Raw genomic sequence first — 26,998 nt, forward strand, 5'->3', positions numbered from 1 at the left:
GCCTCTTACTATATTTGACAGCACAGCAGTAGAATCCTTCAAGTTTCAGAGTTCTATAATCTTCTAGGATTTGAAATGAATACCTAACATTAGAGTTAACCAGGGGTGGGATCCAACCGGTGTAACTATGGGTTCGGTGATTTTATGCTGCACGCGTGTATATATTGTCATCAGCTAGCTGCCTGGACAGCTGAGCAGTGCTGCACGTGGGTGCGCAGCGGTTGAAAAAGCACTTTTTTCCTGCTTCTTCAACAGCAGCTGCGGTTGAAAAAGCAGGAAATAAAGGTCAGGTAAGAGCCTGGGCGGGTGGGTGGGCCAAAACAGCAGCAGACATAGAACTGGTTCTATGTATGCTCTCTGTCTGCTGCTGTTCAGAGCTACCGGATCTACAGAGATGGACAGAACTGGTAGAATCCCACCCCTGGAATTATCATGAAAAAACACAACAAAGACTATTCTTCCTCTGTCAATTTAGGAAATTCATACTATTCCAGGAGCTGTTCTACAGAGGAATCTGTAGTTTAATAACATTCTGCTTTGGTACAGCAACTAAACAGGACAAGTACAGACTCCAGTGGGTAGTTAGAATGCAGAAAAAAACACTGCAACCAGCCCGCCTTCCATTGAAGACCTTTATATTGCGTGGGTCATAAGGAAACCTCAGAAAATAGTGTATTTCCCTGAAAATAAGCCCTAGCCTGATTTTTTGGGGTGGGTCTAATATAAGCCCTACCCCCCAAAATAAGCCCGGGGGATGGGTGTGGCTAGCATGAATGGTTGTGAGTACATAGGGGCCAACAGTGCCCGGCAGCAGCCACAGCCCACTGTCCCCTTGGCACAGTGCAAATACCATTAAGTCCAAATGGGGAGACAGAGGTGGGGGGAGAAGACAGGCAATCTGGACATGCTGTATGGCTGCCTGACTCACCGGAGGCTTGCGCAGTGGCACCAGCAGCAAGCAGAGGCATGGGGGAGGCACACTATTCTGATGTTTTGGTGCAGCCCCTGGCAAACCAAGAGATGAGGGGACAAAATGGGCAGCACGTTGGGATTGCCTCTTATCTCCACCTGGTTCTGCTGTGCACTTTTTGCGCAGAGGGGGATGAAGCTCCGTCTGTTTGCAAAGGGAATGCTTTGAAACAGAGCTAATGTTCCGTTTGCAGGCATACAAAGCTTTGAGTCTCCATCATTTCTCCACCTGGGGGAAAAGTGTTTGGTTACCTATGGGATGCTTAGGAAAGGAGCAATTCCATTTCAAAGCATCCCTTTTGTAAGCAGTCGTAGCTTCGTCTCCCTCTGGGTGAAAAGTGCATAGCTGCCAAGCTGCTGCCCATGCTGCTGCCGGCCTTGAGAGGACTCTTCGCCCTCCTGACTAATCACTCCATTCCCAAGCACCCCACAGGCAACCAAACGCTTTTCGTCTGGACAGAGAAATGACAGAACCTCAAAGTTTCATGTGCTTGCAAAGGGATGCTTTGAAATGGAGCGATTATCTCCGTTTCAAAGCATCCCCTTTGCAGGCAGGCAAAGTTTCGTCTCCTTCTCGGTGAAAAGGGTTTGGACAGCTACCACCGGCCCTGCTCTCTCAGTCCCATTGTCTGTTTGCTCGTGGCCTCAATCAGGGCCAAGCTATTGGCACACCCCGGCCTCCACCCACCCTGCCAGGAGGGCAAAGAGCCCCCACAAGGCCACCAGCAGCATGGACAGCCACTTGGCAGCCAGCATGGTACCCACAGCAGCGTCAAAGTGTCCCAGCATTAGCTGGGCCAGCAAGCAGGGTGGGTGGAGGACGAGGCATGCTGAGAGCTTGGCCTGTTGCTGACACGAGCAAGCAGACAGTGGGACGGAGAGGGCAGAGCCAGCAGTTGCTGCATTCCCGCTCCCGTCAGCCCCCATGCTTGCTTCCTCTTGCACTTAAAAAAAAGACCTACAGACTCCTTACATCCTGAACATAAATTGTTTCAACTCTTTCCCTCAGCACACTGCTATAGGGCATTGCATGCCAAAACATCTAGACACAAGACAGTTTTTTTCCCTTGGGCCCTCACTCTGCTGAATACCTATTTCTCGCAGTATTGTTTTATGTCTAAGGATATTTACCCATGTTGTATGGCTGTAATATTATTAATACCCTTTATATCTTCTCTACTATCTGCTCTTAATTGGTATTATATTATGATTATTATTCCTCTATTGTTTTGCATATACACTGAGAAACTTCTGCATTGAACACAAAATCCTTGTGTGCCTAATCATGCTTGGCCAAATAAAGTATTCTATTCTATTCTGTTTCTTTTTATGCCTACCTATTTTTTCCATAACAGCAACACTATGAAGTAGACTGCATTCGGAGAGAGCGATTAACCTAAAGTTACCCAGTATGCTTTCCTGCCTAAAAGAGGCCTAGAACTCACAGTCTTCCAGTTTTTCGGCCACTTTAACTACTACAAAAAACTGTCTGCCTTTAACTTGTAAAATACAGGTAGTCCTCGACTTACAACCTTTCATTCAGCAACCATTTGAAGTTACAAAAGCACTGAAAAAAGTGACTTACGTTTTTCACACCATTACAGCATCCCTATGGTCACATGATCAAAGACACTTAGCAACTGACGCATATTTATGATAGTTGCAGTGACTTTGGGTTATGTGATCACCTTCTGTGACATTCTTACAAGAAAAAGTCAATGGGGAAGCCAGATTTACTTAACAACTGTGTTACTAACTTAACAACTGCAGTGATTCACTTAACAACTGTGTCAAGAAAGGTTGTAAAATAGGGCAAAATTCACTTAACTGTTTCACTTAGCAACAGAACTTTTGGGATCAATTTTGATCCTAAGTCAAGGACTGCCTGTATATGATTAAAAAAAACAGTGAAGTCCAAAATCAGTGTTACTCTCAATTATGAAATGTATGGGTTTTTTTTTTGAAAAGGCACTTTCTTAAGATATGGCATACAAGCAGAATCTATGAATAATAAAAATATAAACTAAAGAGTGTATTAAATATACTAAAAATCTACACAAACAAGCCATTAAAACAGTTAAAATGCCTAGTAAACAAGTAAAAGGTAACAGTTTTTCTTGTTTTAAATATTAATTAAAGCAGTAAACATAAATTTATCTTACAAGAAATTTGAAGCACAAATATAAAGTTTGGAATTAAATGATGTAAGAGAATTAAACAGAAGGCATATTTTTGTGGGAAAGAAATCATTCTTAACATTGATGAGAAGTTCTTGTCCCAAATAGCTATTCATTAGACCTCAGTACAGAAAATCCTTGACTTAACAGCCACAATTGGGATTAGCTTTCTGATTGAAAATCATTATGGTCATAAGTTAAGGCACCCATGTGACCAGGCCTGATTTTACAACTTGTTTTGTAATAGTCATTAAGTAAATACCATGTTTGTAAGTGCGAACCTTGTCTTCTGAATGGCCATTTTTTGTTGGAAACTTGCAAGAAAAAGTCACAAATTGTGGTTACGTGACTGCCAGATGTTGCAAATGATGTAAAGGCAAGCCAGTTGCCAAACTCCCAAAACGTAACATGACCATGCAGGGTTGAGGAAGGTAGTCCATTTTACGATGGGCAGAAGTGCTTTATGAATATAAAGTACCCATTTTGGGATTATTATAATTATGAATAGTTGTTAAGTGACTGGTCATAAGGTGAGAACTGTAGTGGGTCATCTGGAATATGACCTCTAGGATACTTTTGAGGGGCTTGTAAATGGCATGGTTAGTTAGCCTTGAAAAGTAAGAATAAGATAACTGCAGAAGAACTTTTAATGAGAGGATTTGCTTTAAATATACATTGTGTGTAGGATAAACAGTTGTGAATTTGTTCATGTATAGAACTTTTATACACACACACACACACAGTTCATTTAGCTACATTTACTCTGGAGTGTCAAAGTCATTTCAAATTGTAAGGAACATCTAGAGTGCCTTCGGAATGTTATGTTTTTATTCATAATATTGTGTGCTTAGACTTTGTTCAAACACTTGTCTCAAAGATTTCACTTTTGGGGGTAAGGAACAAGGAATGGCACTGATATTGTTCATGTGCCTTTACTGTTAATTAATATTATATAGGATAAATTCATTTCCTTTATTCCAAGAAGGAAATATGTTTGCTTTCTTCACCTTATCCATGATTGTAGCACTGTTCTAAAACAATCTAGAATCTTTTTGAGACATTATTTTCAATTATTAATAGGCACATAGAGATGAATGATAAAAATTACAGTGATGAAAAACAATTGACTATCCAATTGTAAATCTTCACCCTATTCAGAAGTGTAGTGTTGTCTTGAGATTTTAGTTTATTTATCAATATATGTACATATTATGGTATAAACTGGTACAAACTATGGTGATGAAAAAAATAATGAAATGTGTATCATGTCATGATAGAAATCCCAACCTTTTTTGTATGTATCTCAACATCAGTGATTCACATTGCAATGCATAATTTGTCATGTGAGATCACAAAAAACCAGGGCCACACATGAAGGTTCAGATTAATTGATTTATTGTTAAAAGCCTATGCACATGAATCTTCTCAACTAAAGATCAGTATTTTATTAGAATTAGGTAAGTCTAGGCATTCAAGGGAGGTTGGACTTAGTTGGCTTCTGGCTATGTAATGACTCTAAATTGATCCCTTTTAAACTCCTTCCCTTGGCTCTGCCAGGCCTTCTCCCACATATGTCTCCTTATATCTCCACTATGTATACTGTGAATGCACCTGTAATTTCATGGTCTTTGTAGTTCTTTCTATTCTATGTTTTAATCTGAGTGTCTGTTTTCCTCCCTGTCTTTCTTGCGATTTAATCTTTATATATTGATTAGGTATATGAAATTATTATTTTGAATGAAAGGCCTATATAAGGTAGTCCTCATTTAGCAATCATAATCAGGACTAGAAGCTCTGTCAAATAAAGAAATCCCATCATCCCTACTCTACTTTACTTTCTCCAACTCCCCTGCCCTTTGGAATGTTTGCCTCAGATATTTGGCTTCCAGCTGCTGTATATTGCTGAAAAGACTAATCAGCTTCACACCTTCAGCTTTTGTTTCTCTTTTAACCACCCACCCTTTGGAACGTTTACCTGAGTGCTGGGATAACAAAGAAATTAATGTTTATATTTATATTCATTGGAGAGAAAGAGATTACAATAGAATAAGCAGGTGTATAATGCTGAGGCACTAGAAAAAATGCAGAGAAGAGCAACAAAGATGATAAGGGGTCTGGAGGCTAAATTGCATGATGAGCAACTAAAGGAATTGGGTATGTTTATCCTAATGAAGAGAAAGCTTAGAGGAAGCGTAATAGCAGTTTTCCAAAAGGTTGTCAGATATGCCACCTGGAACTCTCTTAACGATGGATTTCTTGGGAGTGACAATGATTAATAGAACAGCTGGAACAGCTTGCCACCTAGAGTTTTGTGGGTGCTTCATTGGTAGAGGTATTCAAGAAAAGTTTGACAACCATTTGTCCAAGATAGTACAAGCACTCTTGTCTTGGGAAAGGGGTTGGACTAGAAGACCTCCAAGGTTCCTTCCAGCTCAGTAATTCTATGCTATGCAAACAGCCAGTGTATTTCCCCTTTGTGTTGCTGTTCACTCTCTTGTAATCCCTTTTTCTTCTATCTCTTCTTCTCCCCCTCTACTTATTTAAGCAATCTCCACGATTTCTGTGGGAAATCTCTTCTGTGCCTGATTCCACCCCCCAGTACAAAGATTAGAGAAGGGATTGCAAGAGAGTAAGCAGACATATGGGAAATGCATCAGCTGTTTGCATATCATGTTTGCAACTCCCAGTGCCACCTCATTCCTTGCAATCTGTATTCCCCATTGTGTGCCTGCTTACTATTTCATAATTCCTTTATTTCAAATGTTTGCTTTGCAAGGGAGGGAAGAAAAGCAAAAGGTCAGCCATAGAACAACACATAGACTACAATGCTGATCACATGATTGAGGGATGCTAAAGTTGTAGGGGTTGGTCATAAAATTATTGTTTTTGCACTGAGCTAACTCAAAAGTATCCAAATGATTATATCTGTATATATTTTTAAGACTCTTACACAGCACAATGCCCACTTGATTTTGTATATCTAAGTTAAGATTTTTAGAAACAGGACATAAGATTGATAAGCAGGCCTCCATCTTCTGTAATATGAGTGATTGTTTCTCCTGTTGTATGTATAAAACAAAATAGGAAGCTTAATTCTTGCTTTAGTTAATAATTCTAATATTGTGAATATAAATGGAGTTAATTACCCCCATTTTATTTATAAATTTGAATGAAATTTCAACATATAGTTCTCCCAATGGTTTCAGATTGCTATTGCCCTGAGTTACAGAAAAGGACCTACATTTGCTAAAAACAATGAGATTGTTTAGACTAATGAAAATAAAAAAGATACATAGTACTAAACAATTATAGGAAAAGGTTCTTAAACTTGGATGAATGATATAAAGTAAGTATGAAGGGAATGATTTCCTGATCATATCTAGTTATGTAACGAAATGTCTGCAGAAAAACCCAACTAAGCTCAGAGAGTACAAAAGGGGCTACAGAAAAATTTCTGGTGACTTGAAGGGTTAGCCCTGAGTCATCCCCTGTTGCAGATCGACTAAGTCCTAATTGTTCTTGAGAAACAATTATGCCCCATTATCCATGCAAAGTGAAAATGGAGGGGTCACTTATCACTGGTACTAGGAAACACATACTTGCTCATAATGCTGGTTGGGGCTTTTGCAACATATATCTGGCAGTCATTCCTAGCTGTGGCCAGATGTACATTGACCACTAAAACAGGAACAATCGGTCTGCTTCCCCTTTTCTGGTTTGCTAAGGTTATTCCATACCACAATATTAAATGAGCCTGCAGATTCCTGGTCAATTAGTTGGCTGACTAATTATGCAGCAAGCTAACTGATATTTGCAAAAAAAAAAAAAAAAAGTATTATTACAGAAGGTGGACAAAAATTGCGTTGCCCATAAATCTCAATTTTCTGTTGTCTTCAGTTGATATCTTTCAATGAATCAGTAATTTAAAACGATTCTTAATCCCTGAATGTGATCTTACCTGATATCTCATTCTCTACTTTTTTTTCTCTTCTCTGACCTGTCATCAGAAATATATTACTGTTGTTGTATAGGCTAATGCACCCAAGTGTATGGCTAGAATTTTTCCCCTCTAAGTTCCCAAGATGTTAGGACACTTGAAACTATAGGGAATGTGCTACAATTCCGCTCCCAAAATACTTTGACTCACTCTTTTGAGTTCAGCTGCTGTTGGTTGAGGGAACATGCGTATGTGTGAGGATATGAGGGAGGCACAGCAAAGGTTGGGGAAAGGTACATATGGGAGGCATAAGGAGAATTAGGGAAAGCATGTGGGAGTACATGAAGATCCGAGGGAAGTGTGAGGATCAAGGGGTGCACAAGTGGCCATCAGAGTGCAAGTGTAGAGAGGCTGGTGAAAGGTGCACAAAATGGGGAGATTTACCTGAGTGACTTATGTCCTATCCTGCTGGCTTCCTTATTGACTTTCTGGGGAAGCCAGGAGGGCAGGTCACAAATTATGGGGTGCTGCAGCCATTGTAAAGGTGAACTAGTTGCCAAGTGCCCAGATTATGATGATTTGACTGCAGGGTTGGTGAGATCTTTCGTACTGCATATCTTTGGTACTCTGAGGACCAGTCATAACCACAATTCTTTCAGCATCATCGTAACTTCAAACAATTACCGAACAAATGTTTGTAAGTTGAGGACTACCTGTAGAAAAATCAAATTTTTATTTGATTTTAAAAGTGGGATAAAGGTAGTTATAGCTTTCTAAAGGCAGTTGTTACAATTGAAGTTAGAAATGTGACATAGAATTGTGTGGTCCTTTTCATCTCTTTGTCAAATAATTACTAATAAATAAAGGCAGAAAGTTAAATATCCAAGCAGAATGTATTAATCTGCATTATTAAATAATATTGTATTTCTATTTATTCTTTAAAATATTACAGGTGCACTTTGTTAATTTGAGTTGATGTGATATAAATCCCTTGTTTCTAATAAATTAAAATTTACAAAGTACAGAATATTTGCTCACAATTTATACTCTGATAGATTTTTTTTATTTTCCATATTTGTAAGAATTATGAAAATGGTTGTGTTTCACTGTACATTTTTTATTAAATTTCCAGAGGATGATTTGAATTCTCTGAAATTCTTGTGTATCCATTCAAAATCATTTTATACTACTTGTGTCTCACATTCTCTGTGCTTTTAAAATTGAAAGTTTTGAAAGTACTAATTATATAAACAATTGCATTATAGAGGCCCTAGATTTCAAGTTAGCAATCCAAGGAATTTATGGATTTGTGAATTTCAAATCCCAGAATTTCACAACCAGCATGGCCATTGATGAGAATTTTGACCGTTGAAGTGTTCCCATCCAGAAATTACCTCAGTTGGGAAACAGTGAACTAGGCAGCGATTATTCTCATTTGATCAATAAGTGGAAAATACCATATTCAATGGCATTTTTTTCTCTCTGCCTTAGGTTTTTTTTTGTTCTTCTCCTTTTTGGCAAAAACATTGTAAATCAGTCATGTGACTGCAGGACATTACAAATGTCTGTAAATGTGAACCAGTTGTTAAGTGCCTAAAATGGGGTCAAGTGAGCATGGGGGGAGAGAGAGACTGTCAGAACTTCAGATCTCAGTTATAGGTGGGAGAGCATAGTAAATTTGACCTATCACTAAGTGATCTGTTGTAAGTCAAGTACTTTGAAGAGCCCAACTATCCTTAAGTATTAATTTGGTTTTCCCAGATATATATCCATGTGTTTTTGGTAGTTTTATAATTTTGTACACTAGAAATAAATAAAGCAATTCTGTCTTTCTAACCCATTTCTAGATAAGGGTCGCTGGTTCTCACCTGATACGACCTTTCTCTTTGGGTACAGATAGCATTCAGGATTGGGTGATCAGTATCTGCTTGCTGATTGGACTGGGTCTGTCAAAACTTTGAGGACACTCCCTCTTCTGTTAGGGACCTCCCCAGAAATTGGCGAAGGAATAGTGACAGACTGACGTGTTCTATAATCATAACATATACCATCACATTTGGAACGCATCACAAATGGGTGGGACTGAATGCTACCTCCACACAAAGAGAAAGGTCGTATCAGGTGAAACCAATGATCCTTCTCCATTGTAGTGGAGATAGCATTCAGGATTGGGACATACCAAAGCAAGCTGTCCTATAGGTGGGCCTAGTGCAATCCGAATTCCTTATACAGGATGGACCTTTTGCAGAACCCTCCGTCCAAAAGCTGCCTCAGCAGAAGCAAAAGAGTCCAGCTTATAGTGTCTGATGAATGGAGAAGGTGAGGCCCAGGTAGCTGCCCTGCAAGCCTCCTCCAAAGAGGCCTGGGTGGCCCATGCCGCTGATGTGGCTGCACTCCTTGTTGAGTGCGCTGTTATCCTTGAAGTTACTGCAAGTCCTTGGGATTGGTAGGCTTTGGATATGCATAGTCTTATCCATCTCCCCACAGCCGTTGGAGTCACCTTGCAGCCCATGGTAGAAGGTTGAAAGGAATTAAAGAGGGATTCAGACCTCTTGAAGGACGATGTTCTCTTAAAGTAAATCCTCAAAGCTCTCCGAATGTCCAGAGTATGCCATCTTCTTTCTAACGCATGCACAGGATGCAGACAAAAGTTAGGTAAGATTAATTCCTGGGTTCTGTAGAACCATGAGTTCACCTTTGGCATGAATGGTCTAGTCGTAACACCACTCGGTTGGTGGTGAAACACACAAAGGTCTTTCCTGACAGACAAAGCTGCCAGGTCCGAAATCCTTCTGGCAGAGGTGATTGATATCAGAAAGGCTAACTTACAAGACAAAAACTGCAAGGGGTTGACCTCAGTGGTTCAAATGGGGCCTCAGTCAGCGACTGCAGTACTTTAGAGAGGTCCCATGTCGGATATCGATGAACCACTGGAGGCCTCAGGTTTGTAGCACCTTCAGAAACCTGCGGACTATGGGATGTCTAGACAAAGATTCTACTTCCCCCAAGGACAGAACAGAGGACAAGGCTGCAACCTGCCTTCGCAAAGTGTTAGGTGAAAATCCCTTGTCTAGGCCCTCTTGGAGGAAGTCCAGTACCTGGGCAATTGAGGCCCCAGAAGAGACAATGTCAGACTTAGAACACCATTCACTGAAAGCCTTCCAGGTTGGATCATAGATGCGGTTGGTGGAGGGTCTCCTGAAGGCCTGGATAGTTCTTATTACTCTGGAGGAATAGTTGTCCCGGATCAGAGATTCCCTCCGCTCAATCTCCAGACAGCCAACTGGAGCCACTGGGGCTGTGGATGTAATATTGGCCCCTGGCTGACACTCTGTCCTCCGGTATCCTCGAAGATCTGGAGATGGAAAGGTTTACTAAGTCTGCAAACCATGGCCTCCTGGGCCAATGGGGGGCTATAAGTATAAGTTCTGTTCTTTCCTCCAACAGTTTCTGGATGACCCTCGGGATCGGGCAGAGGAGGAAGGGCATACAGGAGCTCCCATGGCCAAGGGCTGCGTAAAGCGTTGGTTCCCTCTGCCCTGGAACCGCAAACCTGGAGTAGAAACTTGGGAGTTGCGTGTTGTCCCGGGAAGCGAAGAGATCCACTGCTGTCATCCGAAGTGCTCCAGCAGCTCCTGAAATAAATCAGGGTGCAAACGCCACTCTGCACGGTCAATGGTGGCTCTGCTAAGCCAGCCAGCCTCAACATTGGCCACGCCTGCAGTGTGCTCAGCTCTGAGCGATACCTGGTGTGTCTCTGCCCATAAGCAGAGTTGTTCTGCCTCTAGCATCAGGGGCCCTGAATGTGTCCCACCTTGACAGTTAATGTGTGCCTTGATTGACACATTGTCAGTCAAGATCAGGATGTCCTTATCTGAGACAGCATCCTCTAGTTGTGTCAGGGCCAAATGGACCGTTCGAAGCTCTAGCCAATTGATATTATGGCCCAAATCCACCTGGGACCATTGTCCCTGGACCAACCTGGATTGAAGGTGGGCTCCCCAGCCATAAAGACTGGCATCCACGGCCAGCACTAACCTGTCTAGTTCTGTGACGAAGAGTCCCATGGAAAGCGCCTCAGATGACCACCATCAGAGAGATTTAAGGACCAATGGAGTTAATCTCACCTGCAAGAGGGAACAACTCCTACCTGTCTTCTGATAGGGTAGAAGAAACAATTGGGACCTGGCATGCAGTCTAGCCCAGGGCACTATATTAATGCATGATATCATTTTTCCCGGGAGCTTGGAAAGCGTAGCCAGGGACACTCTAGGTTTGGATTTTACTTGCCCAATTAACTCCCTGATACTCTCCTGACATTCCTGGGATAAGTACACCTTGCAAGAAATGGTATCTATTACAGCTCCCAGATGGAGTAATGTATTGATGGGAGTGAAGTGACTTTTGGCTTCGTTGACAGAGAAGCCATGCTCTTGGAGCACCTGAATGGTGATTTCCAAATCCTCTGCTGCCCTTGATGGGGAAGATGACTGGACCAGTATACCATCCAGGTAACACTGGACTCTTACTGGAATTGCCCTAAGGTGGGCTGCCAACAGCTTCATAAATGACCTGGGGGCTGATGAGAGTCCAAAGGGCAAGGCCCTGTATTGATAGTGCCTTCCATTATAGCAGAACCTGAGGAACTGTCGATGGGCTGGAATGATGGAGACATGGAGGTAGGCCTCCGTTAAATCTATGGAGGTTAGGAAGTCCCCTTCCCTAATTCCCTCCAAAATAGACTGGAGTGAATCGTCTGTATTTCATCCAGCAGTTAAGACGCTTCAAGTTCAGAATTGTCCTCCATCCCCCCGAGGCCTTGGGGATTACAAATAAGATGGAATAAAATCCCATGCCCTGTTGGCCCTCAGGCACCGGCTGAATAGCCTGAATTTCCAGCAGGTGCTGAATAGCTGTTTCCATAGGGGCCTTTCTTTCTCTATTGCCAGAGACAGGACAACAAATGAAAAACCTCGGGGGTATAGAAAGGAAGTCTGTGGATAGGCCCGACTGGACCATCTCCAGGACCCAGGCGTCTGTGGTTACCTCCTCCCAACACCTGGCAAATAATGCCAGACATCCCCCAATGGGAGGGTTGACATCAAGTTTATCTGGGGCGTCGGAAGGAACAACCCCCACCCCCTCGAAAGGGCCGCTTTATTGGTAAATGGGTGACTTTTACCTGTCCTGGGGGTTCTCCTGCCTGGGGACGAAAGGCCTCTGTGGCCAAGAGAACCCTCCTCCTGCTTCATGGGTCCTATAATAGGAGTGTCTGACATAGGGTGTTGGTCTGAAGTCCCCCCTTCTGGACCTGGATAGCAAGACCTTCCCCTTGTCCTTGGAGTCCACCAGAACCTTGTCCAGAGCCTCTCCAAATACATGTCCCCCTTAAAGGGGGCAGTGGCCAACCTCCACTTATGTCTCATGTCAGCCTGCCATTGCCTTAGCCAGAGCAGGCGATGAGAGATAACAGTTCCCCCTATTGCCTTAGATGCAAATCTGTCTGCACTGAGGGTGGCATTGGCTGAAAATTCCACTGCTGCTAATAACTTGTTCACATGTTGGTGTGATCTGACATCGTCCAGTGGAATTCTCTCTTGCAGCTCCTGGAGCCAGATAAGAGAGGCCCTGTTAAAGAAAGATGCGGCTGTGGAGGCCCTCGCTGCTCATGCTGCCGACAGGTGTGTTTTCTGCAACGTTTGCTCAGCCTCTCGTCCTCCGCCTTCAGCGAGTCCTCAGGCTCCCCAGGGATGTCAGTGGTGGCTTGCAGGGCTGCAACCGGAGCATCAACATCAGGCACTTCCAGGGCTTTGGCTAGATCTCCTCCCATGTTGAACATCTTGTCCAGGGAGGAAGGGCTTGGATCCGACCCAAGGGATGACCATTGCCTTTGGATGACAGTGGTGAACATCTTTGGCGCAGGGATTACATCTGCTGTTACTGTTTTTTCTGAAAATAGTGGGTCATTGGGGTCCTCAGAAGGGTCAGTAGGCTCCTGTGGTTCAGGAACCAAGCCTCGCCCTGGGCTTTTTTCACCTTGAAAAGAAGCAACCTGAAGATGGCTGGTTGGAACAGAACTGGTATAGAGACTTGGTCAGCATTGTTGAGGCCTTCATCATCAGAGTAGTTTCTGTCCATCAGTTGCCCACTTTCAGATGTGATAAAGTGGGAGCTTTCAGCAGGAACATATGACCCTGATTTTGAATGCAGGGAAAAATCATCCTCATGATGAGACCTGTGTCTCCTGCTACATCTGGATAAAGGGACTGAAGCGTCTGAGGGTGATCTCCTAGGCTGTCTCAAGACAGCTGACATCCCTTGTCTTAGTGCCTCATTTAACATAGCCTGCATATTAACCTGGTAGTCAGACTTCTGCCTCCTGACTGGCCTAATTCCAGCTGACATGGGGGTGAATGTGGCTTCTGAAACCCTTCTGTGTCTCTGATCAGAAATTGTCAATTGTTCTGTTGTTGGGCAGACAGAAAAAATTTCTAATCTCTGAAGTCTCAATAGAGTCCTGCTGCTCTTCTGCTCCCCCTGTGGCCGCTTCTGTTACTGCACTCCTGTCAGTTTGCAGATGCCTATCTCCTGTTAATAACGGTCACTCCTGATTTAGGCGGGAAACTAAAATGGGCGCCATTTCTTCAGAAGTTTGGGCCACTTTTCCCTGCACCCACAACTTATCTAGAGCCTTGTCTCTTTGGCACACAGCTTCCTTGGAGTCTTTCGAGCCCCTGCAACCTTGTCCTTTGGCTTGGGGCTATAACAGGAACCTGTTTGGTCTGGGGCTACTGGGCTTAGAGAGCGTGACGGCCAGCAAGCCGTCTCCTCGTCTCTCCTGACATCGCGGCTAGTGTTTGACTCCGCCATCTTTAACTCCAAGGTTTTTATTCCGGAGTTTCCACCAGTTGCTCTGCAACCTTTCCTAACCTTAAGTACTCTAAAGCTACTCTCCCTACCTTACCTGTCACTCTGTTTGGAGATTCCTTCCTTCGCTGCAGTCTTCTACCTCTTTAACGCTGCTGCAGTTAAACAGGCATCTGCAACGGCCGATTAAAGCCATTGAGAGCCTTGCCGAGCCAAAGTGTGGGGAAGCGGTATGGATGGAGTTTCTACACACCTCCCACAAAAGGGATCACAGTACGATGTAGATAGGCTCTCAGCCGGTCCGGCGGCCTGGGCTGAAGCCCCCGACTGCGCTGTCTATGACAGCTGTCAAACCTGTAGATCGATTCCTCTTTGAAATAGTATTCAGGATTGTGATTTTTTTTTCTTTGTTTGTCAATTAAATTCAATTAAATTTTGGTTGTTTAGGAGAAGAAATTAACACATTGTCCAGCTAGCTGACTGAGTCAATTTCTGGGGAGGTCCCTAACAGCAGAGGGAGTGTCCTCAAAGTTTTGACAGACCCAGTCCAATCAGCAAGCAGAGACTGATCACTCAATCCTGAATGCTAACTCCACCACAATGGGGAACTGCATTTTATCCCACCTGTCTAATTAATGAATTGGGGGAAAATCCATTACCTTCTCTAGGTTGGAACAATATATTTCTTTGGATTGTGAAATTCTAATTTTGGCAAATCTGTTAAAAGATTATAGGTTGAATTGTATGTCTATACAAATACATTATTTCTTCCCAACGTGCATTCCCCACCTCCAAAATTTAAATTGGTCATCTCTAAATATATATTCTATTCTTAATTCATTGCATAATTTCCCAATAGTATTGTTGAATTCTTTTGGACACAGGTTGATGCATGTAAATGGTTGTAGTCTAGTTGTTAAGATTAACCACACCTACATTATACTGAGAGCCAATTTGGTATAGTGATTAAGGCACCAGGATAGAAATCAAGACACTGAATTCTAATCCCACTTTAGGTATGAAGCCTGCTGCATGACCAGTCATTCTCTTTCATCCCTAGGAAAGAAGCAATGGCAAGCAATTTCTGTAAAATCTTGCCAAGAAAGCTACAGTGACTTGTCCAGGCAGCCACCAGGAATTGCAAACTGATGTGAAGGCACCATAAATAAAATGTACATTGTTATGTAGTATTCTGGTTTGCACTATACCTGAAAGGTACAATGTTGGAGTACAAATTAATTACACTACTTGGGAAGATTTTCCAAACTTACTAGATAATTTAAGAATTTATGTTCTGCACTCAGTTCATCGACCTATAAGTTGCTTTCTGAAACGTATTAGCTGATACTTTCAAATTATATTTAATTTTGAGTCTGTATGTTGAAATTAAAAAACTATAGCACTCCAAATTGTGGTTAATTGCAGCTTCTGACATGCACAGAAAACAAAGCCATTGATGAGGAATGCTGGGAATTGTAGTGTAACAACTATCACAATAGTTCCGACCTCCTCCCCCCATTCTTTTCCATTTTTTCCAAACAATAAAAATGGATTATGAAGTATTACTAAAGTTTTATTTTTAAATGATACATAAATTGTAGAAGAAACAACTCCAAATTTGAGATGCCAGAAATCATACTAAAATATAAAAGGGTATAAAGTTTTCTTAATATGCGCAGTTTTTGAGTTTTCTGCTATTGATTACATTTCAGATTAAGAAAATGAGACTGATAAGTGGCATATTATCCGATCTTATTTTCTTTTGACCTCCAAACTGAGCACTCAGGCTTATTTTGGGGGGTGTCTTATTTTTTTCAATATAGGAGGCAGCAAGCATGGGGGCCAACAGGAGTGGGAGCACTGCTACTGCCGGCCTGACTGTCTCCATCCCACTATCTGCCTGTTGCACCTGCTGCTGCTGGGGGCTAGTGTTGCCATGGCTGGGCTGTTTTCCAGTCAAGCTAATAGACGGCAGGAGTGATTCGCTGCACTCTCCATGCTGTTACAGCACAACCTGTTCTGTCTGACTTCAGCTCTGGCCTCCACCCCTCGTGACACCCCCTGGCCAAGCTCTCAGCACTCCCAGTCTCTGCACACCCTGCCTGCTGGCCCTGCTGCTGCTGGGACACTTCTCGGCTGCGGTGGGTACTGGCTGCTGAACAGCTGCCCATACTGCTGCTGGGCTCACGAGGGCTTTTACCCTCCTGTCCAGGCTGCTCTCTGCTACCCTGGTGGGCAGCTCCGTGTCCTGTGGTGTGGGGTCAATTAGCTCAGATCTATGTGCCTAGCCTTGTACCACCCGTGTGCGGGCGGCACGGTGTGAGTGGCGTCAGAAAAGAAGCTCCAAGTGAGGGATGGCCAATCATTTTGCTGCAGAAACAACACCTTCATCCGCTTCTCCCCTTCAATTGCACCACCCCCGTTCCAGAAGAGAGTGCAAGCGGGGCAAAAAGCCCCGCCTTCAGTACACTCGCACCGACATGCCCTGGCCACTTTCAGCGTCTACCTCACCTGCGGCTGTTCTGCTGCTGCCTCACCCAGCCCGGCCCACTCTTGGGCTGGGAAGTTCAATCATGTCAGCCAATAATCATGTCGCACTGACATGCGCGTGCCGTTCTTTTACACCGTGTCTATTGTGGAGCTTTGTGCAGAGGAAGGTTTGTGCTTTCTCCTTCCCTCCCCCCCCCCCGGCTGCTCGGGCTGGAGACTCCCTTGGGGGGTGTGGTCAAACTTCTAAGTCCAACAGTGTCCTGGCCTCACCTCCCGCCCAGCACGCCATTAGGATTTGATGTTCAATGAATCTTTTTTATTCTCCCCCCTAAAATTCTCCCCCCAAAAATTAGTTTTTTTAAAAAAACAAACTTCAATATATTGGAAGGTGGAGTATGTAACCTTTTATCATCTGAGTATTTTTCCCCCATGGTTAACCTTTACAGTACTCAGCCTGCAGAATGGAAGAAATGCTTACATTCATTATAATTCAACAGTTTGTAACAAAAATTAAAAACAATTTAAGAGAAATTCAGCCAATCAATTCATTATTGTCTGAATAAAGTGTGCTTTATTTTTATGTGATATATAAAGCATTTTATAAAGAAATGATGTTATACTGTAGTAATTTAGCATCAGGAATGCTAAAAATAAATATTGCCCATGTTTCAAATCTTGCCTCTTCTCAACGTTATGCAAATACTGTAATATTATCATAAAGACTTTGAAAAATATTTTCTTTCAGTTGCATATAGCATTTACAGAAATTTTACATATTTTCTGTTCCATCTTTCCATATCTCCATTGATCTCCAATTTCTGTCTGAAGCTGAAAATGTAGAAGATAGAGAAAGCGTGTTTTAAAGCCTCCTAAGAACAAGCACAATGATTCTACAAATTACTTGAAATTCCAATGGACCTACACCATTGTAAATATACCAAGAATTATTTTGAAAGACTAGACAAGAATGTTTGTGACAGCAGTTTTTTACTACATACCTATAAAAGAGTTGTATTTTACATAGCTTTTCTTGGTGCCTAGTTCCCTATATCAAACATGGCAAATTTTATTGTCATATAAAATTCTATCTTTTTTTGTAGTGGGTGGACAGAATCTATATGGGAAAAACATACTTAGACCTCTAGCCATATAGGACTTTAATGGTATGGCTATAACCTTGAATTGTAGTTAGAAACAGCTATAGTGTAATATGGCAGTATCACAAGCTAGCAATAAGTGCACAGTCCATTGAACTTTGTGGCAGCAGAAGTTTCTGGATGGCCTTCAAGCATAAACTAAACAATGTATCACAAGAATCACGTGTGATGGTGCCCAGTACATCCTGTTTTAAGGAGAGCCACAATTGGTAGACTAGAACAAGCTGAGCAAAAACCTCCCTAGGCATAGTTGGTATCTGTTCCATCTTTTACCATATGTTCTTCTACCAAGAATTATGACTCCCCAATAGTCCTCTCCCCAAAAATGCTTAGCCCATTTTTTATGGATAGCGTATAATGTAAAGATAATCTTAGAATCAATAAGTATTGGTGCCTGCTTAGGTTGTGTTTAAGACTAATCTTCCCCATTCAAATTCTGACATTTTCCGGGATTAGGGTGAGGTTAGCTTCTCACTGAGTTTTTTGCATCTCCATTAGGACCTATTAGAAGATTAATCGCTGGATACCCATCAACATGTGGATATTTCACCATAGTGGACAGCCTCTTCTGAAAGCTTCATATAGATGTTTATCAGATTTAAAAAAAAATTAAGCTCTGTAACAACCCCCACCCCACCCCCAAATGAGCAGCAACTTCATTTCTGCCACCACTGACTGAATTTGCCTGCTCTTTGTGCTCTTCTTTACACGACAGGTCCAAAATTTATGTAACTGTTCACTGGTGAAAGACTTGATGCTCTGGCCTAATTTTGGTTATGTGTGGTTGAGCTTCACCTTGTCCTGCACTTCAAAGATCCCCAGATAACCTCTGTTCTATAATGGAAATTTTTAAAAAATGTAGCAAGGATGTTGTGTTATGCTTAATGTTGTGTGGAGAAAAGCTGGGCAACAATATTGTACTTTTTATGAAATGAATGCTATTTTAGATGTTTGGGCTGAAATGATTCACAGAAATAGTACATCTCTGTTTTCAGTGCAGAGCATTGTCACGTCATTATTGGCAATCCCTTAAAACATTTTTGATAGTCAGTCGGTCCATCCATCCAATTTATAGGGCTGCCCATCTTAAAAAAAAAAGTGACTGGATGGCATACAACAAAATTATAAAACAATATATCTTAAAATTTACAATCTGAAAATTTTTAAAGCCTGTTATTAAAAACTAAGGGAAGACAGTAGATATTAAGAGCAATGGAGCCACCTCAGCAAATAATTGGCTCCCCAATTTCTGTGTTAATAAGTTTTTAATATTCAAGAATTTCAAAATAAGCACCAGATTGAAATAATATAATTTTCTGTTTAAAAAAATAGAATACTATCTTAGGTTGGGCTAAAAGTTGATGCACTCTGGAATGGAACAGCAGAACCAGATTCCCACAAGATTGTTACACATTAAATAACATTTAAATTGAAAAACTTACTAAGTTTGAAAGCATTAACAAAAAAAATGAGGATTTAAACAAGTTTCTCACCTAAATGTGAAAAAGAAAAGTTATTAATGGAGGCACATACCAATTCTCCAATAAAACCTACTGTTTTACGACCAAGTAAAGCAGATCTATACTTAAGTTGAAAATTCAGTACCTTCTCAGAAAGTGTACAGAATTGTGTGTATGTATATCCCATATACAACCTAGCTGTAATGAATAATCAGAGTTGAGGGGGGTAATTTTATTTTGTATGTACTCAAGACATGCACCATTAATTGTTCTCCTGTCTCTCTGAAAGCGTCATTCTTTAAACATAACTTTTAACATGGTGCTAATGCATATTAATACAGTTTCGATACTAAATAAATATTTTTGATATACATTTACATCTTAGAGAGGGATGTTGTCCGGAACATGCTTCAGGATAGCTAGACCTCTTGAAACTGATCACCAGATGCTAAGCTAAGTGACCTTGTGTTTCTTAATTGGCAGGGGAAGTCATTTCCCTTTGTTCAGCTTTGCTGCTATACCACTGGTTGAGGGGAGGAAAAGAAGATTGTGGCAGCAAATACCAATTGAAGGCAGTAACTGCTTCATCACTCTTGTAGAGAGTAAGGAAGGATGATCTTGGAGGAGGTATGCAAGAGCCGTTACCTAGGCAAAAGGGGCTGACACATTTTATAAGCTTAGAATAGCAGGATAACATTCAAAAGTGGTTCAGGTAGAGATGCCTGTCTAATTCACTGAACTATAAGAAGGGGAGGAGACACAACATAATCAGACCTGAAAGAGTATTATTATAGCTAATCTTAATAAAAGTAGTTTCAGCCTTACTGTAGAGTTGTTGGTCTAGTACAGGGTTGTCAAACTCCTGGACCATGGGCCAGATGCGTAACGCTTGACCATGCCCATGCCATGGCCAGCAAAGGGGGGAAAAGTCACATGACACTGTCATGATGATGTGAGTTTGACACCCCTGATCTAGTAGGGCTGACAACTGTAGAATGTCTTGGTTGGTTGGGATAGGTTTGTTTCTTTCTCTATACAGTTTTGCTAACTCAGTGCATATATGAAAAAACCTAGTTGGATCCAGATAAAAGTGTGTGGAAGATAACAGCTTGAAAGGTTGGTTAAAAAATGACAAGTAGATGGGAGTGCTTCCATCTAATCTTTGGAGATTCTCCTTCCTTTTTAGTCACAATCTGTGGCACTCAGCAAAACCACCTACTTTTGGGACTGGCTTTTTGGGCTAGGGGATTGGGAGAGAATTTGGTAGAAGACACCCATATGTTGGTTGCCTATCTCTTTTCAACTTATTACAGTAAAGTCTTGATTTTTCAGACCTCAATTGCAGTGGATTTTGCATCGAATGAATCAGTTTTCTAATTGATTACAGATGCCCCTCATTTAACAACCACTCAATCAGCAACCATTTGAACTTATGACAGCACTGAATGAGTAGTAGTTTTGACTGGAGCTCATACTTAACAATGTTGCAGCAATTACCACGATCACATGATCATCATTTGCAATCTTCCCTGCTGGTTTCTGCCAAGCAAAGTCAAGGGGAAGCCAACAAGAAGTTGCAAGTCACAGTCATATGAGGTCCTTGCTTAACAACCTGCACAATCCTCCTTTAGTTGCTGGAAGTGCTACTGTTAAGCACAGTCACAAGATTTTTTGGCTTAATGATGGAGTTTCTAGTCCCAAATAGCATTAAAGGAAGACTATCTATAATTTCATTTGTGCAGTGGTGTCACAATACAAACAGTGTAATTTATATTATTTTTGTAATTCTATAACGCAAATCACTTCAAGTGAGTAGTTCTGAAATTCATTGATGTTGTAGTTATCAATAGTTAATAGTTCAGTACTTGTGAAATTTGTTGATACAAACAGTTTTTGACTTATCACAATTGGGACCAAAATTTCTAACACAAGTCATTGTGTTATCAAATGGGCTGATTTTGTGTAAATTGTGTAACACAAGTCATTGTGTAACACAAGTCATTGTGTAACACAAGTCATTGTGTAAATCAAATGGGCTGATTTTGCAACAATTTTTATGGCGGTCATTAAATGAAACACTGCAGTTATTAAGCAAATTCAGCTTCCCCAATAGGCATCTTGTGTTGCAAATTGACAAAAAGTTTGCAGATCACAATCATGTGACCTTAGGATGCTGCAACTGGTCAAAAATGCAAGGCAATTGCCAAGTGCAAATTGCAATTATATGACCACAGGGATGGTGCAACTGTCATAAGTGCGAATATAGGTTGTAAGTTATTTTTTCCAAGGCCATCATAACTTTGAACCATTGTTTAAAAAGTGGTCATAAGTCAAGGACTATATGTAACTGAACTTCCTTCAGATAGTCCATTAAAACAAAACTTCATTTTTTTCTTTCAAATACGAATTTGTTTTAAAATAAATGGCATTTCAGTCAGATTCTGACTTCATGAGAATTATCTGCTGTGATAGGATTGAAAAGAGGAACATTTATGGAGAAGAAAAATTGATAGCAAACATGGGATTCATAATTACATTGAGTGCATATTTCATTGCTTCCCATCCACTTATTTTTTTAAAAAATGTGTACACATAACTTGTGGGCATGCAGTTTTAACTCATTTTGCCTTTGTTTTAAACAAAACTTAGATAAATATCTCTATGTCTGTTTGTATGTTTAATGTGAAGATAGATTATAGATGAAGTAAGAAAACTATACTGAACTGTTGTGCTGTCATTTCTAGGAGGAGAGACTTCAGCATGCAAACCTTCAACTGTTCGGCTTGCACCATCATTTTCATTCCATGCTGCTGGCCTTCAGATGGCTGGACAGATGTCCCATTCACATCAGCAGTACAGTGATCGTCGACAGCAGAACATAAGCGACCAACAAGTTTCTGCCTTACCATATGCTGATCAGATTCAGCAGCCTCCTGCTAACCAGGTATGTTAACTTTAACACTTGTAGTAAAATAGCATTTTACTTAAAACAGGGCACGTTCTTCTATTAACAGCTTCTGTATAATTCAACTCATCTTTGTGCTAAGCATTTGGAAAAATTGGTTTGAAGTAACATACAAATTCTGCTATAAGTATATTTCATTTTCTGCAAGGAATGGTTTTTTTTTAATTTATATTGCCATGAATCACTGTGATTGCAGTAGACCTTTTTTAACCAACATAATAATTTGTAATATTTTGCTCAAGGGGCTGCTTAGCAAACGTAGTGTAGTTAAGATTCAACTTTATTCATTTTCTATTTCATTCATACCTGAAAACGCAACTGTAAAGGTACCTAATGTAAATTATAGAAAATATGTTCATTATATCTGCTCTATTTTAAAAGAGCAAAAAAAGAATGAGAACATAATAAGTAGACTTGGAATCCATCAACTGGCAACTGGTGCTATCTTACTTAATATTTGTATTGGGGTTCTATAGGACACTTGGGATCACATTCTGATTTTATGTTTGCATAGTTTTGTTCTTAATTATCTTCATGCTATGTTGAACTTCTTAATTCTTTTCTGTTAGATAGCAAATCTAAATTAGATACAGGTACTCCTCAACTTAACCATTTGTTTAGTGACCACTTGAAGTTAGAGCAGTACTGAAAAAGGTGACTTACACTTGTTTTTCACATGATCATTGCAGCGTCCCCAGGGTCACGTGATCAAATTTGGATGCTGGGCAATTGCATGTCCCATTGATTCACATGTGTGGATTTGCTCAGTGTATTGTACTGTGCGGTACAAACAATTTATCAACTTCTGTAATATCTTCATGTCTAATGTTGTTATTACTTGCTTATCATTCAGCAAATGAACATCCGTTGGACCAATCAGCCACTGTTACCTGCAATTTTGTCTTATATTTTAAATAAATTGTATCACTGCCACATTACTGTGAAGAAACTACTACTGAAAACAACAGACTCTTGATAAATTCTTTAGTTTAAAATTACTGAGCAAGCAAAGTTGTGAACATTTATAAATGTGTCTTTGATTTAATCGAAGACTGATCAGAAGAAATCCGATTAAAATATTTTTTAATGCTACAGCTCCATCTAGTGGTCAAACAGAAATCCATGCACAGATCATATTTATTATTAATGGGAAATTAAAAGTACTAAGTTTGATACAATTCACTCTCTGATCATTTAATATAAAATTTTAAAGGAAATGTTAGTGTACTGTATTTGCAAATGTAGAGTAATATGTAATTCAAGTAAAAAGTGAAATTCTGTCTTTATCACAACTATATAAATTACACTGCTCAAAAAATAAAGGGAACACAAAAATAAGACATCCTAGATCTGAATGAATGAAATATTCTTATTAAATACTTTGTTCATTACATAGTTGAATGTGCTGACAACAAAATCACACAAAAATTATCAATGGAAATCAAATTTAGCAACCCATGGAGGTTTGGATTTGGAGTTACACTCAAAATTAAAGTGGAAAAAAACACTACAGGCTGATCCAACTTTGATGTGATGTCCTTAAAACAAGTCAAAATGAGGCTCAGTAGTGTGTGTGGCCTCCACGTGCCTGTATGACATCCCTACGATGCCTGGGCATGCTCCTGATGAGGTGGCGGATGGTCTCTTGAGGAATCCCTTCCCACACCTGGACTAAAGCATCCCCCAACTGCTGGACAGTCTGGTGCAGTGGTGGCTGGAGCGAGACATGATGTCCCAGATGTGCTCAATTGGATTCAGGTCTGGGGAACGGACGGGCCAGTCCATAGCATCAATGCCTTCGTCTTGCAGGAAATGCCGACACACTCCAGCCACATGAGGTCTAGCATTGTCTTGCATTATGAGGAACCCAGGGCCAACCGCACCAGCATATGGTCTCACAAGGGGTCTGAGGATCTCATCTCGGTACCTAATGGCAGTCAGGCTACCTCTGGCGAGCACATGGAGGGCTGTGCGGCCCCCTAAAGAAATGCCATCCCACACCATTACTGACCCACTGCCAAACCGATCATGCTGGAGGATGTTGCAGGCAGCAGAACGTTCTCCACGGCGTTTCCAGACCCTGTCACGTCTGTCATATGTGCTCAGTGTGAACTTGCTTTCATCTGTGAAGAGTACAGGGCACCAGTGGCAAATTTGCCAATCTTGGTGTTCTCTGGCAAATGCCAAACGTCCTGCACGGTGTTGGGCTGTAAGCACAACCCCCACCTGTGGACGTCGGGCCCTCATACCACCCTCATGGAGTCTGTTTCTGACCGTTTGAACAGCCACATGCACATTTGTGGCCCGCTGGAGGTGATTTTGCAGGGCTCTGGCAGTGCTCCTCCTGTCCCTCCTTGCACAAAGGCAGAGGTAGCAGTCCTGATGCTGGGTTGTTGCCCTCCTACGGCCTTCTCCACGTCTCCTGATGTACTGGACTGTCTCCTGGTATCGCCTCCATGCTCTGGACACTACGCTGACAGACACAGCAAACCTTGCCACAGCTCGCATTGATGTGCCATCCTGGATGAGCTGCACTACCTGAGCCACTTGTGTGGGTTGTAGACTCCATCTCATGCTACCGCTAGTGTGAAAGCACCGCCAGCATTCAAAAGTGACCAAACCATCAGCCAGAAAGTGTAGGAACTGAGAAGTGGTCTGCGGTCACCACCTGCAGAACCACTCCTTTATTGGGGATGTCTTGCAAACTGCCTATGCTTTCCACCTGTTGTCTATTCCATTTGCACAACAGCATGTGAAATTGATTGTCAATCAGTGTTGCTAGCTAAGTGGACAGTTTTATTTCACAGAAGTGTGATTGACTTGGAGTTACATTGTGTTGTGTTCCCTTTATTTTTTTGAGCAGTGTACATTGGCTTACAAATTAATATAAATATAAGAGTTTGATCTAGTCAGTAAAATCATATTAAAATCAGTATTGTTAAAATCAATTAACAATTTAATTGATTAATTAAAAGGTTAGCAAATAGATTCATCTTTCTTAAATACTAAGAGAATGGAGACATATTCTAGGGGAGAGAAAGTTCTATAGCCTGAGTACTCATCACTTGTTGATTAGGTACCAAAGTACTTGCAGTAGAAGCATTTTAAATCCACTTTTTTCTTATCTGGGTAGCTGGATAAGTTATAGTGGGAGATGTATTTCAACTATTCAAGTCCTGATTTGTTTAAGATTTTAAAATTAACACCAGAATATTTATTTATTCAATTTATATTGCCACCGGCTCACATCCATGTTTATAGGTGTATTACAATAAAATAAGTAAAACCCCATAGCAGCTGGACAGCATCCAAACAATTCAGCATAGCCTGAAGGTGGCCTTGTTACACACCCAGAGCTACAGAGAGGGACAATATAATATCATGGGGATGATATTCCAAAGGGCAGATGCGATCAGAAAAGGCTCTCCTAAGTCCCACCAGCCAATACTTCCTAGCCAAGAATACCTATGGCATGCACCTACTTCTGGATCAGGTGAATATTTGGGGAGGATCTGTCTGTTAAGTAACTTGGTCTTAAACCATGAAGGGCTTTAAAAGTGCCAGTTAGTATCTTAAATTGCACCCAGAAGTGCAATTCATGTTAATAAATGTCATGTATGCTGGGTATCTGATGAATTAATTGCCTGCAACAACACGTTCTTCATTAATTGAAACTTCCAATTCTTTAAGGGCAGTCCTATGCAGAGCACATTACAATAATCAAATGTAGAGGTCATAAAAATTGTCCAGTATCATGAAATATAGTGACGGCCTCCTGTGCAGACCACAGCTTCCTTAAGAGATGATGGTGGAATTATTCATTCTCTCAAAGAGAAATTAACTACTGTCAGAGCCTAATCTCATTTTCCTTCCCTTCATTGACCAGAAAGGCATGCAGCTTACAGAAGTTGCTGTTCTAATGGCCCCAAGGACCCTATCCTCTTGCTTGGACCTATCTTATGGTAGTAAGAACAACAATAGGATCAGACTCTCCCTAGATAATTGAGCTAGACCTGGTCCCAATAATTGCCTGGAGTTCAACTTAGAGCAGATAAGATTGACAAGTATATTCTTCACAATAACTCTAAATAATCGCCAGAACCCTCCTTGTACTTCCAATAATGGTAGACAACTACAAAAGCATTGCTGCTCTTACTGCCACAATAGCAGTCGTCTCTCATATTGGGATTCGCTGCTTATCATCCTACAGTAGCTTTCTAAGCGCCTCTTCTTCTGCTTCATCTTCCTTAGTTCTGTCAAGCGCAGGAAATCAGAAGTCCAGACAGTTCAAAATGAATATAAAGGTTCATTGCAAGCTTATATTTGCTACAAGAACTGAGCTACTAAGGGTCAGAGCAAATTGGTGGTAGATAAGTCAATGGAATTCAAGGTCAGCTGGACTCTAGTGGCATGAAGGGGGTTTGAGACTGATGATGATTTCACCCTTCCCTCAGGCTCAGCCTGTTCATCTCCTACATTCATCTTCTACTTTGCTCCCCCCTTCCATGGGTTCTTCTGTAGTTCTTTCCTCCTCAAAATCTGAGTTCTCATGGGAACTTGGCAAAGAGGGAAGGAAAGTGGTTTCAAAGGAATCCGGTTCCCCCTCATTTGAAGTAGCTGGCAAGCCAGGTAGTGGTTGCTGCAACACAAAAACATTGTTAGAGGTTTCCTCTTCCCTGCTTGGGAGTTGAAGGCCGGATGTGGTAGGCCCATTGTGGCAAGGATCCCGCTTCTCCCTGGCACAATCCAGAGGGGCTGGTTAACATATTCCTCAACAGGTTCCTCCAACGAAACTGGATGTCCTCCAACAGGTTCCTCCAATGAAACTGGATGTCCCTCCTGCATGTGTGGCAAGCGGCCACATATTTCTTGATGTTTGCTGTCATCCCAGGCCACCAAAAGTCTCTTTAAGGTTCTGCGCAGAGTTTTGAACATACACTGTGCCCTGCTGTTTGATTTTCATGGCAAAAGTGCAG

General features: G+C 41.4%; 2 protein-coding genes across 14 annotated transcripts in view; one reads left to right on the forward strand and one right to left on the reverse strand.

The window, feature by feature from the left end:
- DYRK1A (dual specificity tyrosine phosphorylation regulated kinase 1A) overlaps window positions 1-26,998 on the forward strand; it is a 154,791-nt gene that overhangs the window by 106,375 nt on the left and 21,418 nt on the right. For 8 of the 13 annotated variants that reach the window (XM_087937617.1, XM_087937616.1, XM_087937618.1 and 5 more), the window contains one exon: window positions 21,802-22,001. In XM_087937617.1, the coding sequence (XP_087793743.1) occupies window positions 21,802-22,001 (200 nt within the window). Of the gene's footprint in view, window positions 1-19,540; window positions 19,685-21,801; window positions 22,002-26,998 lie in introns of all 13 variants that reach the window. The other 5 variants (XM_087937624.1, XM_087937626.1, XM_087937627.1 and 2 more) reach the window with 2 other exon arrangements.
- Window positions 11,175-13,953, reverse strand: LOC148125337 (uncharacterized). The gene is given in 4 exon segments (XM_087937864.1): window positions 11,175-11,838; window positions 11,840-12,142; window positions 12,660-13,145; window positions 13,793-13,953. Coding segments are annotated over 4 exon segments (1,614 nt in total).

The sequence above is a fragment of the Pseudonaja textilis genome, chromosome 7 (assembly GCF_049901715.1).
Source record: "Pseudonaja textilis isolate UNSWEBS1 chromosome 7, rPseTex1.2, whole genome shotgun sequence".
NCBI classification, from domain to species: Eukaryota; Metazoa; Chordata; class Lepidosauria; order Squamata; family Elapidae; genus Pseudonaja; species Pseudonaja textilis.